Here is a 16,653-nt window from a genome sequence, read left to right on the forward strand (position 1 = left end):
AAAAAATAGCACTGGGCAGATCGAAGAACGCCTTCTTTCCGGCACTTTGGAGGTGCGACAGCGGGAGGTGGGCAAGGCAGGCGACGGAAAGAAGGCGCGGAAGCAGATCCGGCGGATCGAGCCGCCAAGGGGCAGCTGTGACGAGGCAACGGGCGGCGCAGCTTAAAGGTGACCCGGACCGTTTCCAACGCCTGGGAGAAGAAAATTTAACTTCGATGCAGCCAAGCAGGAGATGCAAAGCCGAGCGGACAGCTTTGCAAGCCTCACGAAACGCTTCTAGCCTTCTTCCCGCGAGTCCCGGTGACGGCAGGGAGGCTGCGTATACGAAGACTCGGGGTCTTCTCCCCGCGCAGGTAGTTTTCCCGAACTTCATTCGCTGCCGGCGATTGATGAATTTGAAGTAATACGATGCATTAGCAGCAGGGCTAAGGAAGGCCAAGAGTAGACCCTCTCGCCCCCAGCAAAAGCTTTCTTATAAAGCCCTCCCCCCCACCGCCGCTTCGGATAAATCTATTAAAGATATGGCATCTTCCTCTCAGGCCCCTGAGAAGCTGAAGGTTAAGCAAGAAGATGGTAGAGAGGCAGGCGCAAACGATTCTCCAGACCCTGAAAGAAAAAGTGCCTTAAAAGAAAAGTCTGCTGAATGTGTCCAGAGAAAAATAAAAGACCAAGATCAGGGTGAAGGAGCTCGAAAAATATATCGTAAAGCTCTGCTGAGTGTATTTGGGAGAGAATTGCAAGCCCGAAGAAAAACTTCTACAAATGAAATTCATAAAGAAAGCTCTTCTGGAAAAGAGGAACTTGGACCAGTTAACAACCTGGGAGAATTTTCAGTAGCATCAAAAAGTAGAGGGCTAGAAATTAGAAACAATTCACATTGTTTGGAAACTACACCACAGGAACATAACATTTCTGTCAAGCAAGACAATAAACAACAATGTTGGTCAGATTATAAACTAACAAGACCTGAACGTGAATTGGAGCCTCAACAGATTTCCAACATTGAGAAGGCTGCTACAGAAACCAGAAACAAAGCTAAATATAGCATGAGAGAACTTTCCAAGCCAGTGAATACTTCCAAATATGTTCATACAGGATCAAGTGATAAAAGTGAACTTTATCAGGGATCAAATGACTCAAATGTTCCAGTAAAAGAGAAAATAGATGTTCAACAGATTAAAGTGTTTTGGAAAGAAAATTACCAACCAAAACACAAACTTAAAAGCAGCTTTTCACCAATTGGAGAGCAAAAAAATAGTCAAGTTTCTCCTAAACAGTTACCTAAAGCCTCTGGCTGGAATACTTTTGCTAGCCAAAGTAAAAAACAATATTGGAAATCGGAAGCCAATTGGAGATTGGTCTCTGGAGCTTCAGAATATGAAGGTGAAGAGACCAAGCAGAATAGCAACCATCAGAAACCTTTTGTAAAAAGCTTTAGTGCTGGCGCAAAGCAAAAAAACATAGAAAAGGACAAATGCATTCCCTCCACTTTATCTAAAACACAAAGTGATGCTGCAGAAAAGTTTGTGAACTTCCAGAAGGCGGTTGTTGTTGAATCCTCTCTGGAACCAGTGTTTACAGATGATTCAGAAACATATCAAAAGGGTATGGAGCACAACAAAGGATTTTCATCTGAAAATTATAGATCCAACATGGAAGATAGAGGACCGCTGGTCACCTTTTCACAAGAAAATTCCATTTCTAATCACAGACTTTCAGAAACGATAGAAATGTCAGCGTCAACAACGGAATTTGTGATGTATCCTCCTCATTTCTACAGTCAGAAAGTGAATTGTTATAGAAAACACCAAACAAGCAATCTAAAGCCAACATATTCTTTTACAAGATCCACTGAAAACATTTCATATTCCAATAATCTCTATGACATTTCTTTAAAAAGAACAATGAGAGCAGCAAAAGATAAAAAACCTTCAGTGGAAAGTGCGCAAGAGAAAGTGTGGTCATATGGTTCTTTACGGGATTATAAAGAGAAAAAAAGACCCCAAAACATGGAAAGAGGAACATATATTCCCATATTTTCTTCATCATGTAAGTCAGATTATTTCACTAATAATTGTGTAGACCAGGATTTGCCTATGAGCTTGCCCAAATATTTACAAGGCGGCTTCATTGACACACACTGCCATTTGGACATGTTATATTCAAAAACATCCTTCAAAGGAACTTTTTCTGAATTTAGGAAAAGACACAGCAGCACTTTTCCTAAAGAATTTCAGGGCTGCATAGCTGACTTTTGTGACCCTTGTACTTTAAGAAACAACTTATGGGAAGATTTATTAAAGGAAGATATGGTTTGGGGGGCATTTGGCTGCCACCCCCACTTTGCTTGTTATTATACAGATCTTCATGAAAGAAATCTCATGCAGGCAATGAGACACCCCAAATCTATTGCCTTTGGTGAAATAGGACTGGATTACTCTTACAAATGTCGTACAGAAATTCCAAAGCAGCATGAGGTTTTTGAGAGGCAACTGAATCTAGCTGTTTCCTTAAGGAAGCCATTGGTCATTCACTGCAGAGATGCTGATGGTGATCTGTTAGAAATCATGAAAAAATGTGTGCCAAAAGACTATAAAATACACAGGCATTGTTTCATTGGACGCTATAGTGTTATTGAACCACTTTTAGACTATTTTCCAAATCTGACTGTTGGATTCACTGCATTGCTGTCTTACCCATCAGCAAATGAGGTTAGAGACTCTGTTCAAAAAATCCCATTAAACAGAATAGTGGTAGAAACAGATGCACCTTATTTCCTTCCTCGACAGGTGCCAAAACGAGTCAGCCAGTTTTCACATCCTGGATTAGCTCTGCACACAGTGAAAGAGATTGCCTGCCTCAAAGAAGTGTCATTACCTGCCACATTAGCTGCTCTAAGGCAAAACACCTACAAAATATATGACTTGTAAGAAGGTCAAAAGAAAGGGGGGAAACTAAAAGAGGAAACTTTTTTGTAAAATGATTAGATCCCTTTAAATTTATTTTGTAATGTAATTATTGATTTGGACTTCTACACTAATACTGAATACCCTTTCATAGCTTTTTTTAATACCACCAATTCTGTTAATTGTTCCTGCTTTTTTAGGTGCCCCTGTTAATTTCAGTTCTAATAGCTTTATGTTTAGTTGCTAATCCTTGTCAATGTTTTAATTTTTCAAGAAAGTAAACAGATAGTACTCTTAAAACTGTCAAGCTAAATCTAAGTACTTCTGAGCTGCACACCACTTAACTGCTGCAGTAAAAACATTACCTATTCATGTAACTTGTTTGTAGAAACAGCCTTAAAAATGTAATGAAGTGTCTGTCCTTTTCTGAGCAGTTTTTTTTTCAACATGTTAACTGATTTGCTCTTTTCAAAGATAGAAATAAATGATTAACTGCTTTTAAAGAGAAACTAATATTGTACAGTACATAAATATTGTTTACAAACTATTAGTAAATGTCACACATGTTCTCTAGCTTCATTCTGTTGAAATGAAAAATACCCATATACATGCAGAATAATGGAACAAAGTTAAGATATAAAATAAGATGTCAAGGTTATTCATGAAAATCTGACTGAGTTTTAATTTGCATTTGAATTTTATAATTTCGATCTCTTTGGAGAGTTCTTCATTTGGTTCTTCATTGGATTATATGTTTCTATAATTTTATGTATTATTTTGACTTTGAACAACTTATTATCAACTTTCATTTTTATTTCTCAATAAAGCTTATGTAAACTTCATTCATTTACAGATTATGGTTGAAACTGAATCATTCAATCTTTTCATTTTTTTTTAAAAAATGGAAAGAATATAAAGAATCTAAAACAAAATCTAAAGAAATATTCAGGCCAGTCACCCCAAAGGAGATCTTCCCAGTATAGAGCTAATAACAATAGCAATAGAGCTTAGACTTATATACCGCTTTATAGTGGTTTACAGCTCTCTCTAAGCGATTTACAGAATCAACCTATTGTCCCCAACAATCTGGGTCCTCATTTTACCCACCGCAGAAGGATGGAAGGCTGAGTCAACCCTGAGCCTGGTGGGATTCAATCTGCAACATTGCAGGCAGCCGGCAGGCAGCAGAAGTAGCCTGCAGTACTGCACTCTAACCACTGCGCCACCAAGGCTCTATTACTTCCAGAATCACTTGCAAGTCATTTGTAAGAGGCTGGCTCCTAGCTACATTAATTGCTATAAGCCTAAAATAAGTATCCATTTTCAGTTTCCTGCAATATCAGTTTCCATTTTAAATTACAGGTCGTCTTTGACTAGCAACAATTCATTTAGTGACTGTTTAAAGGAGCATTGCAAAAAGTGGCTTATGACCAGTTTTCACACACAAGTTTCACACAACTTCAGTTGGTCCTCGGATTATGACCATAATTGAGCCCAAAATTTCTGTTGTTAAGTGAATTTCGCCCCATTTTACAACATTTCTTGCCACAGTTATTAAGTGAATCATTGTAGTTGTGAAGTTAGTAACCTGGTTAAGTGAATGTGGTTTTCCCTTTGACTTTGTTGTCAGAAGGTGGCAAAAGATAATCATATGACCCCGGGACAGTACAATCGCCATAAATATGAGTCAGTGCCAAGCATCTGAATTTTGATCATGTGGGCATGGGGATGCTGCAACAGTTGCAAGTGTGAAAAATGGTCATAAGTCACTTTTTTTCAATGCCGTTATAACTTTGAACAGTCAATAAATGAACTGCTGTAAGTTGAGGATCATCTGTACTGCAGCATCCCCTTAATTATGTGATGATGATTAAGTGTCAGTGCACTGTCCCAGGATCATGTGATTATTATTAGTAACCTTCCCAGCCAGCTTCGGACAAAGTCAATGGGAGAAGCTAGATTCACTTAACAACCACATGGTCCACTTAACAATTGTGGCAAGAAAGGTTGTAAATGCAGCAAAACTCGCTTAACAAGGCCCTTGCTTAGCAGTGGACATTTTGAGCTTATTGTGGTTACATTCCAGGACTACCTATACTCTCTTCTAGGTCACATTAACTATATGCATAAAACTGCTGAATTCTATGGCAATTTTAGCTTCACATATGATGTGTGCTGTTCACTCAAATGTTCAGATGAAGTTTAATAGTCTTCTTTCCAATTCTCCAGATAAACTTCACAACTTGCAAATAGTGTTTTTTAAGTCAAGACAGATGTGCCTAGGACATATTCTATCTAAATAAGAGATTCTATCCTACGAAAATCCACACTCCCACTTCCGCCCACAGTTTAGAATCAAGGAATAAGTTAGCTTTTCTCTTTTAGCAAATGGCCGCATTAATTCTGTAGCTATGCTGATACAAAGTCTGCCAGGATGCTATGACACCATCACTTCACTGGCAAGGGCTGACTTCCAAGCCCACAGTTAAATGAAATTGTGCTTTTAAGAGTGTTTTTAATGCAAAAGGGTATTTTGAACCTAGAATTCCCTTAAATCAATAATTGAAGAACCAAGGGAGAAAAGAGTGATTAAAAAAAAACAATTTTCAAACAAAATGAGAGGAGCAGTTTAAGGTGTTTATTTTAAACTGATTTTTCCAAATCTTTTTTGGATTTAACCTACATACCTATTAGCTAATTAAAGAGGAAACACATGGTAGGGAGTTTTTTTTTTAACTTGTTGCTCCATTTTGAATTAACTCAAATCCCAGGAAGAACAACAAAACGTTTCTTTGTCCTGTTTAAATAAAGACCCAGGAAAGACATGTAATTGTTTACAAACAGCTTAACTGCTTTAGTACAAATATTGCTTTACATTCTTATATCCAGTTTTTAAAATCCCTTTGGATTTCTTCAAAGAAACCTTCAAGGGGTAAAATTATTTGCAAGCAAGTTGGGATCAGTGCTACTGCTGGGCTTTAATTTATTTGTATAAATTAAGAGAGAAAAGCCCTGAAAACAATCCAGAAGAAGGACTTTTTCCACATACTGGAAAGGACAGGGCTATAACCATAGGAGCACGTTCTTAAAAAGGCCTCTCCTATTGAGTATAATTCCTGGATAGATTTGTAAGCAAAGAAACTAGACATTAAATAAGAATACCCTGGTTTCATAGCTTCATACTAACTTCTTAAATTGCATCTGCTAAGCAATTGGGAACAGCACAGGCATGAAAAACTGCTGAGGGAGCAAGAGTTAGCAAATGACATCATTTGTGTTATGATGTCATTTGCACACTTATTGACACAATGCATGCAATATCATTATGGTTGTATTGGATTTGTAATAAATGCTGATCTTAGAGTGGAGGCATTATATAACACAGGGGTGTCAAACTTGCGTCGTCACTGCATTATCATGTGATGTATCCTGACTTTCTCCCCCTTCGCTAAACCGGGTATGGGCGTAGCTAGCATGTGACGCATCCAGCCCACGGGCAGCGAGTTTGCAGCCCTGATGTAATACATGTCCTTTGAAACTGTAAACAGCCTAGCAGCCCGATTTTACACCAATTGCACCAATTTATATCACTTTTGCACACTTCTCAAGGGAAGTTCCACATTTACACATAATAAAGATATATATAATGTTCACAGATTGATGGAAGGAATCAATTTATCCAATGTCCGATGGCTATAAATGCAATGAAAATAATAAAATTGGCCCTTTTTCATTCTCTTACATATATTGTTCTCTCCTGAGAAAAAATCAATATGTTTTTCTGAAAGACATTTCCCTGGAAGTTATTTCTGATACAGACAATTAAAATAACATTTCTACAAATGGGACAACTTAGCACTGCTAATAACTAATATCACAATACTTTTATAATATATTACAATACAAATGATATTGTTGATCGTCCAGATTAACCCTAATCTACAGTTTTACAAAGGATTAATAAAACAAATAGAGGCACAGAGAATGGCATCTTTCTCATGGGCTTAGGAAGGACTCAATAGGTGGATAAAAATGCCAAATTCAGTCTAAATATCTTGCTGGCTGTGTTACCAATCCTAATTCCATAGTGATTTTCTGGGTAAAATTTAAGGGTAAATTCAATCCACAGCATTTATATATTCCCAGTTCAGCACCTGAGGCCATATCTTGCTCTATGTTTCTTTTATTTTATAGCAATAGGGACATTTCAGCTTAATGGAAAATGTGTTTGTGTGTGTGTGTGTGTGTAAAGGATGTGGAAAATGAAGGCTGTATGTGTGTGTATCCATATACACACACATACATGCATATATACATACATCGAAACAATATGGAAAATAAAGGCTTTATATAAATGTGTGTATATATGTGCCATCTGTGTGTATATGTGTGTATTTTCTTCTTTTTTTTTTTGAAACCTGAGAACAAGCTGCTTATCACTGGACGGACACTAGCTTTGATGCTGATCTAAAAATGTACAGAATGTGCCAAAACTCAATTAAGAATTGTCTGTGAAGGGAGAGAAATCACTTAACCGCTTCAAAACACTTCCTTTCTCCCATTCTGGAAATGATCTTTGAAAAGAGGAGGGCAGGCAAGAGCTGTCCTAACTTCTGTCTCTTTGAAGTAAATTGCCTGCCGACTTAAAACTATCATCTCAATGCAATTATATAATGTACCCAGATCAAAACTGACAAAGAAATAATGTTTAGAACCAAATAATCTATTTATGACATTTCTACCCATTTTTTTTCCTTCAGTGAAGAAAAGCACTGGCTTCATATAACTTTCCTGGCAAGGAGTCAGGAATTATTTTCCTTAATCTGCACCAGGAGTACCTACAGAGGGGTGAAAAAAGGTCAAGATGTGTAATCAAAGCCAAGCCGTTTTTATGTATACCATCTTAAATATAGATGGGACTTCAATTGTAGGGTTGTGGCTGCCATTATGACCTCCCCCCATGTCGATATTCCCCAGTGTAGATTAGAATACTCACTATCCCACATTACAAAACAAGATAGGGTGTGCAAAGTATGAAAAGATTTGTAGTCAGACAAACTGAACGCCTGGCAAACAAGGTATCTTATACAGGGGTGTCAAACTCAATTTCACTGAAGGTCGCATAATTGTAGGCTTCAATTGTAGGGTTGTGTTTGACCTCAGGGGCCGGGGTAGGCGTGGGCAGGGTGGGTGTGGCTAGCTTGACATCACTTGTGTCGGGGGGTCTGTGGCCCGAGTGCTCTGCCAGAGAAAATGGGCTCCAGTTTTCAGTTGGGACAGCCTCCTGCAACCCTCTCCCAGGAAAAACGGAGCTCGGGAGAGCCACATTTTCACTGGCTGAGTCACCGCAGCCCAGTCCTTCACTATTTCCAGGGCTCCCCCATGGGCTGGATCTAAGTATCCCACGGACCAGAACTGACTCCCGGGCCTTGAGTTTGACACCCCCTGCCTTAATATATCAGGAGGTATTCCCATTACAATCACACAACCTTGATTGTCACAATGCATATGTATATAGTGGCCTATGTATATAGTGGCATTTTTAAACTATCTAACTTACTATATGTTTTAGATAGGTTTTAAACTCGGTTTTTAATTATTATTTTAATTATTTTAATTTTTAAATACTCTGTAGTGTGATTGTGATGTGGCGTTTGGGACACTGTGCTGGAGTAGCTTTCAAATTTCATTGTATTTGTAGAATGCAATGACAATAAAGTATTCTATTCTATTCTTTTCTATTCTATTGTCATTGGCATTGCTTCATGCATTAATAATTTTCAAGGAGAAATGCATATACATACACATACATACTCATAAACACACAAACATACACATACAAAACTCTTTAATTAATTAAAGAGGATCACTTCATACCAACTAGCAGGCTCTTTTTAAGTTGTTATTATTTAAACTCATATACCATTCAACTCTCAATAATTCTGGGAGCTTCACAACAATGAAACAAAGAAATTACAATAACATCAATAAAAGATAAAGGGTAAATCTAAATTATTGCAAGGGCCACAGACCAGAAAGAATGAAGTGAAGGGTTTCATTCTCTCACCACGGCTCTTCTAAACAATAGCAGCTTGGAACTGTTCAGATTTTGGGGAACCTCGTTCCAAAGGGCAGGTGCTACTACAGAAAAGGAGAACGAATTTACTTATGGTCATAGATCAAATAAAAGAGGCAGATACAATAATTAGGCAACGTGGGTAAAAGAAGATTTATAAAAGAAAAAGACGGAAAAAGAAATAATAGGCCAAATTCAAATCCAACATTTCCTAATGGTAATCACTACCAATCAGAACTGAGATGCTTTCATGAAGCTGACATAAAAGTACACTTTGGTAATATGCAGAAAATATATTCTGATGTATAATTGATTTACAAATTGAACAAAACACATAGATCTAAATGGCTGGGGCACCAAATTAATGGGGCAAAAATAATGGAAATGTTCAATAAAATTAAACATTCACATAGCAAAGGCAAAGAGCCAATTCATATTTTTTAAACATTAATGAGAATTGAATGAGTGTGTGTGAAAAATAAAACATAGTTTCAGATAGATGAACTTTCACATGCCCCATGTGATTTTGTATAAAATATTCATTTTAGGCTAAGATGACGGAGACATTTATATATATATATGTATGTATGTATGTATGTATATGGATCTTTGGTTATTCAGGTTTTCTCCCACGTAAAATTGGAAGTATCTTGGCGATGTTTCGACAAAATCTCATTCATCATCTTCAAGCTTGTGTCTTCGGCTTTGTGCTTCTCGGAGTAATGTGAGCTTGCAGCTGCTTCTTCCTTTTAACTGCTAGTGGGGTGTGACTTGATTGGTTGGGGGCTTGGCTGTGTTCTGATTGGTTGGGGGGTTGGCTGTGTTCTGATTGGCTGGGGGTGTGTTCTATTCAGGTGGGGGCTTGGTTGTGCTCAGGTTAGTCTTAGTTGCTGGGGGATTTGAGCTGGTGAGCTGTGATCCTGTTGTTTGGCTTCGTGTTTGTGGTCGTGCCACATCTTCATGGTGGGCGTCTGTTCGCTTCATGTATGGGTCGGAGGGGTTTGAAGCGGGTAGTGATGTAGCTGCGGTACGGCTTCTGGTCCGTGGTCGTGTCTCATCTTCTGTGTGGGTGTGAGTCTGCTTTCTACGTGGAAGTGTGGTGGTAACATCTTGTGTGGCCCTCATGGGTGTGGGTCTGGTGTCATTCTTCATGTTAGGTACTCGTTTGTTAATGAGTGCGGGTTTCCAAATGGCTGGTAGGCGGGAGGTATCATCTTGTTTATTCATGCTGACCATAAAAATACCAGAACTATCGCCAAAACTGAACACTTCAACAACAGAATAATCAGAAAAGCCATAGAGATAGAAAAACACCCACACAGCATGAATAAATGAGATGATACCTCCCAGGCAGATACTATAGGAAACAGAAGATCCCTCAAATAAACAAATTCTATTTACCAACTCCAACTTTTGGCGCCAGTTATTAAGAATATAATCTTTAGCAAGAAACAGTAGGAAAAGATCCTTTCGCTAAATGTGCATTCTTGCATTTGTTGCCCTGGTGGTCAAATGGAGAAGCAATTAGTTGGGAAATTATTTTTTCAGTAGCCCACTTTGGACATTATATACAATGTTAGAATTATTTGATCCACTGAATTTGTGATCTTAAGATTGGAAGGAATAATCCTCCAATTTGATCTCCTTCCTCAAAAATGATGTTCCAACTAAGCCCTCAGGCTTATTAATTTGTTCATGAATTCTGAGAGTCAATGTAAATAGTTCCAGATACCACTAATATAAGTGTCTCTCATAGAAGTACCCTTTTATCAAAATCCTTCAGAAACACCAGCCAAGAAACAGGCCCTGAAAACACCGCCAGCAATACAAATAATTTTGCACTGAAATAAGGTTTACTGTATCAATACTAGTTATTCTTTCATAAGACTGCTTCAGAATAGCATTCTTAAGATTCATTCTGATTCAAACCTACACAATCAAGTTTATTGGTTTGACACCAGAAAGCTTCTTCTCTTAGAATAGCATCCTCTAGGGCAAATTGTAAAAGTTGGACCTAAAAAAAGCAAGATAGGAAGAAAATTGACTGATGCTAGAAATGGCTTCTATATATTCATTGTACAGCAAAGGTGACCAGTGAGGCCCTCATCAACAAACCAGATATGTCCCTTGAAGGCAAAATCACAAAACTGTGTCATTTATTTTGGCCATGTTATTTACTGAAGGGAGAATTCACTGTAGAAAATAATTGTGCTTGGAAGAGTTAGTGGTAAAAGAAAACCAGGTTTCCAAAGAACATGGTGTCTGGACACCAACAAAGCTGACACCAACCAGAGTGGTCTATGACAATTTGTTGCAGCCAACTTGCCATGGACAACTCATCATGGACAACTTGCCACGGACAACTTGCCATGGACAACTTGCATTAGCCAACTTGTTGCAGCCAATTCGCTATGGGACAACTCACCATGGCCAACTTGTCACAGGACAACTCACTGTGGGACAAGAGCTACACTAATATCAAAGAAATTGTGGAATAGAATCATTAAAGGAAGGATGAAAAAGGATGAAATGTGAATGATAAAAATTAAAATATTTTTAATTTATTTTAAATAATTAAACTGAATTGTTAATTGCTCTACAGCAAGTTGTCCAGTGGCGAGTTGGCCATAGTGAGTTGGCCGCGGTGAGATGTCCCATTCCGAGTCAAAGCATAGAACAACTCAAGGAAGTAGTACAAAATTGTAAGGCACGGAGAGTCCTGGTCCATAGAGTCACCAAGAGTCAGACATGAAGATTTTTCTTACCATTTTTTTTTCAGTTGGAGTGACAGCCATTTGATCTTTGTACTTCCCATTGTCCGTTTGAGCAGCCATGTCTGTATTCAACCGTGTAGTCAAGAAAGTTAATCTCACTAAAGGGTATACAATGGAGTTTACAAAGCTTCTTGAAAAACCAAATATGGATCAATGTATTGGTGTCAGTTTCAAATAAGAACTTTTGTTCTTCACTTCATTTATTCAGTGACATCAACATTACTCGTACTGGGCAAAATTATTTTGACCATTTTTTTTAAAAAAAACTTATAATTTGAATATAACTCAAAATGTGGTATTTAAAAGACATTAGTGTCAACTCTGGAATCACCAAAGCATGGCCTGAGATCTATTGGGCTGACACTTTGAATAAAACAGCTGTTACATGCCACAGGCCCAGCTCAGTGCTGCTTTTTTAAATGGGATTGTTTGCCTAGAAAAGCAAGCAAAACCCAGGCCTAAATGAGGCACCTTTTCATTGTACATACTGGACTGAATTCCTGGCTAATAAATTTCCCCACACCTTTGTCTGAAGGAAAGAAGGCAAAGGTCTACATTTTCTCACAAGCATGCACAAGCCTCATCCTAAGTCATATGGCTTTCTACCTCTAAATCTCATCCTTTATTGACTTAAAGAGTTTGTCTGAGCGACAATGGACATGGTGGATTTGTTACTTCTGTCATCTTTTCTATCAGTGCACTTTGCTTCAGATCAAAGTTGAAAGCTCTTTAAAAAAATACACAAACCACAGTGACAAATAGCTTGCTTTGTTTGACATAGCAAAGCAAACAAGAAATTGCTTTAATTAACAAAAAAAATCCTCCCTTTTCTGCCTTAACTCTGGAGATGCTAAGATGCTAAAAACTACACAATTATTTCATGATCAAGCAATGAATCTTTTTAATATTTTAAGTAGGTTGGCAAAAATAAAATCAACTTGTCAGTTTTAAGTTTTTTAAAACTCAGAAAATACATTTTTAGTTTCCTTAAATGAGACATCTTGACTTTAAAACATTTTCTCTGTTTTAATATGTTCTCTACAATTCCATACTATACAAGTCTATCTATAAAGTAATATATTCATATATAACAAACAAATAATATTTTAAAAATATTATTTATTTATTATGACCTACCACAATGCTGTTTCATAGCATTGGAAAGCAAAACCAAAATTCAACTATAAGGGAATCTGATCATGGAAATTCAATCCATGTAAAATATACCATGCGAATACACTACTGTGCATTCTTTGACTGTACAAGATTTGGCTTGCTTTTCACAAAGCTGTAGAGAACCATTGTTCCACAGATTTTTGGTGTAGGCAATATTTTCCTGCGTCATTTACCAAATAAATAAAATTAATTGATGTAATATATCTGACTATTTTTGTAATTGATTGTCTCTTTTATGTTGGTTGGTTTTATTTTCTTTATATATAAGAAAATAAAATGGATGGTTTTATTTTCATTATATTATAAATTGACTTCGAAACAGTCAATATGGAAATCACTGAAGGACAGATGACCAGACTGAGTGATTGATTGACTGATTAATTGATTGATTGGCTGGCTACATTCTACCCGAAGTTAAATAATAATAGATGTGGTATTACAAAATTGCAAAGGAACACATGAGCCCACATTTCATATTAAACAAATACATAGTTTGCCTTTTTGTGACTCAGCATGTTAACATATAAACGCAGCCAATTGTGATTTATTCAATAAACAACAACGAAAACAAATCCTGGCTTAGTATTATATATGAATTCAATGAGTACACTGGAAGCAAACTGCTAAGAAAATTAAATATGGACTTCCAACATACCATAGAAACAATGATTTGTTCTTCATAGAACAATCTTTGTAATTTTTACCCTCAGAAAAAAACAGAGATCAAAGTTTTTATGCTTGTTGTATGCATAAATGTTTATAGACAGTCTTTATCTATATCATATATTATTTATAATATTAATATAATCTTACTATAGTATCATTGTTGACTAAATGGTAATAGAGATGTTAAAATGAAATGCTTTGATCTAAAACCAAAAAAAAAAACACAATTCATTGATTCATGCTGTATTAACTCATGGTTTGTTTAACAATTAGCTAAGTTCACACAACTTGCCAAGTTACATCTAGCAAACAATCTTATGGTTAAGCATAGAATTTGAATCCCACAGCTATATAATGTCTGCCCATTGGATTTTAATTATGTTTTCTAAGCAAAATCCCCATCTCTCCTTCCTTGTTGCATAGCAAATTCCTGTTGATATTAAAATCAGTTTCATAAATTATTTTCAGTAAGCAAAGAGGCAGCTGTTCCAAGAATGCTAATATTTCAATTTCAGTCTATAGTTATCAATAACGGTATAAGTAATTTTATGCCATTGAATTATCCTGGGTGTTTTTCAGAACTAAAACACAGGAATGATCATAAACAGTATATTAAGTAAACAGCATTTGCACACACAAAAACACCATCAAAAAGCTTCTTGTTTATCATCATCATTATCAAGCTTTTGAAAGAATAGTTTCAATTCTTTGTTGCTTATGTGTAATCAATTTGTCTTTACATGCCAGAGGAATGTTGGCTACATACTTTTAAAAAATTGAGCCAAAAATGCTACTAGGCTAGAATAAAATATTGGGACCCTCAAACAAGGAAAAAACCCTCTATATCAGGGGTCTCAAACTCGCGGCTCGCGGGCCAATTGCGGCCCGCAGGACGATATCCTGTGGCCCCCACCGTGATATGAAAGTATAATATTAGTGCGGCCCACAGGGGGAATGGACCTCTGAAGGAAGTCCTGCCCGCCGTTCCTCGTCGTGGCTGACATTCGGGCCTGGCAAGTCCGAGCAGCCAGCACATAGAACAGGGCAGCGCCGGATGTTGGAGAAGCAGAGCGGAGCTGGAGATCATTAGCCGCCTCTTTCGCAGCACAAGAAGCCTCCCCCAACTGGCCAGCTGCTCTCCTTCTCTGCCTGATTGTTCTGTATGGCCGAGGAGGAGGAAACCAGCCGGCTGGTTGGGGGAAGCTTTCTGCGCCGAAAGAGGCAGCTACTAATCTCCGGCTTTGCTCCACTTCTCCAATGGTCCGGCTTCCCCTCTTGCTCCTCACACTTGCCCTGAGCTGGTGCAATTCTTTACTTGGGCAGCCAGACGCCCGCAGCAGCGCCTGCAGCAGCAACAGGCAGTTCCGCCCGGGCTCCGCTCAGGTGTCCGGCTGGGGCTGTCAGGAGTTGCTACCACCGGTGCAGCTCCGCATGGCTCCAGTCCCGCGTTGCCTTGGGAAGGGAAAGGCAAAACCAGGAGCCGTTGACAAGTAGAAGCCGAGTGTAAAATGTAGAATACAGATTAAAGATTGTCATTGATAAAACCTAAATGCAGAAAGGTCAATCCAAAAAGAAATCACTTTGGCGGAAAAACAAATCTGGTCATGTTGCCAACTTCAAAAGTCAATACAAAAATTTATGCCACCAGATAAAGACTGAATGCACCAATTATCACATTAAACAAGAGGAAAACCTTCTACACACCAATTCCACCCGCGCTTTCTACAATTTTGTAAACAACAAACTAAAAGACTCAAGGTCCATCCCACCCCTAAAAGGACCTTATGGTAAAGATTGCAATGATGACACCATTAAAGCCAACCACTTTAACACATTCTTTGGCTCAGTATTTGTAAACAGCAATGGATCATGCCCAGTATTTCCTAGTCGAACCACAGATGACTCCAATGATCCAATACATATCGATTTCACAGAAGACAACATTGAAAAAGCACTACGCAATCTAAAACCATATCTATCTGTTGGACCGGACAGAATATGTGTCTACTTTTTAAAAAAACTATCCATGCCATAGCTGAATCTCTAAGCATAATCTTTGAAAAATCTTTCAGGACCAGCTCCCTGCCAAAACTATGGTCACAAGCCACGGTCATCCCCATCTTCAAAAAGGGAGACCCCAGCCTAGTTGAAAATTATAGACCAATCTCCTTATGCTGCGTCACCTATAAAGTCATGGAATCAATTATTAACCAATCCATTATCCTCCACTTAGAGACAAACAACCTACTCTCTAATAAACAATTTGGTTTCAGAAAAAACTATCCTGTAATCTGCAACTCTTACACTGCAGAAACATATGGACGACACAAATCGATCAGGGCAAAGCAATAGATGCAATCTACATAGACTTCTGTAAAGCATTTGATTCAGTGGTACACGACAAACTACTCCTAAAACTAAAATCTTACAGTATCTCTGGACACCTGCATAACTGGATAGAAGCATTCCTGTCAAACAGACAACAAATGGTCAAAATTGGGAGCGTCCTATCAAATTCTGTACCTGTCAACAGTGGTGTCCCCCAAGACAGTGTTCTAGGACCAACTCTCTTCCTACTCTACATAAATGATCTCTGTGATCATATCAAGAGCAACTGCATTCTCTTCACTGATGATGTAAAGCTATTCAACACCAAGACAATACTGCTACCCTTCAAAAAGACCTCGACTATGTATCATAATGGTCAAACCTGACTCCGTGGTTTCTTCCCCAAACCCAAAAACTTTAACTTTAGACTGTCTACTATTGACTTCACCCCTTTCCTAAGAGGTCTGTAGGGGGTGTGCATAAGCGCACATGCCTACCGTCCCTGTCCTATTGTTTCTTTTTTTTTCTTTCTTATATATCCATTTTATGTATCCATAACTATGTTTATACTTATACCTTTTATCTTATAATTGCTTGACAAAATAAATAAATAAAATAAATAGATATATTAAAGTTTTCTTTCTCAGAATGTTGCACAAACATGACTTAATAAGTTGTACAAGTCCCATCTTTTGAAATGGGAATTAAAAGATGTCTGCATGCAAAT

The 16,653-nt window shown here is 37.8% G+C and overlaps 1 protein-coding gene and 1 long non-coding RNA gene across 3 annotated transcripts in view; one reads left to right on the forward strand and one right to left on the reverse strand.

The window, feature by feature from the left end:
* Positions 1 to 16,653, reverse strand: part of LOC148128764 (uncharacterized) — a 77,477-nt gene that overhangs the window by 59,678 nt on the left and 1,146 nt on the right. The gene's annotated exons all lie outside the window — the stretch shown is intronic.
* LOC113420832 (3'-5' RNA nuclease TATDN2-like) lies at positions 216 to 3,325 on the forward strand. The gene is given in 5 exon segments (XM_087945824.1): positions 216 to 334; positions 336 to 386; positions 388 to 439; positions 442 to 486; positions 489 to 3,325. Coding segments are annotated over 5 exon segments (2,709 nt in total). The 3' UTR covers positions 2,931 to 3,325.

The sequence above is a fragment of the Notechis scutatus genome, chromosome Z (genome assembly GCF_049901735.1).
Source record: "Notechis scutatus isolate UNSWTSFEM ecotype Mainland chromosome Z, rNotScu1.2, whole genome shotgun sequence".
NCBI classification, from domain to species: domain Eukaryota; kingdom Metazoa; phylum Chordata; class Lepidosauria; order Squamata; family Elapidae; genus Notechis; species Notechis scutatus.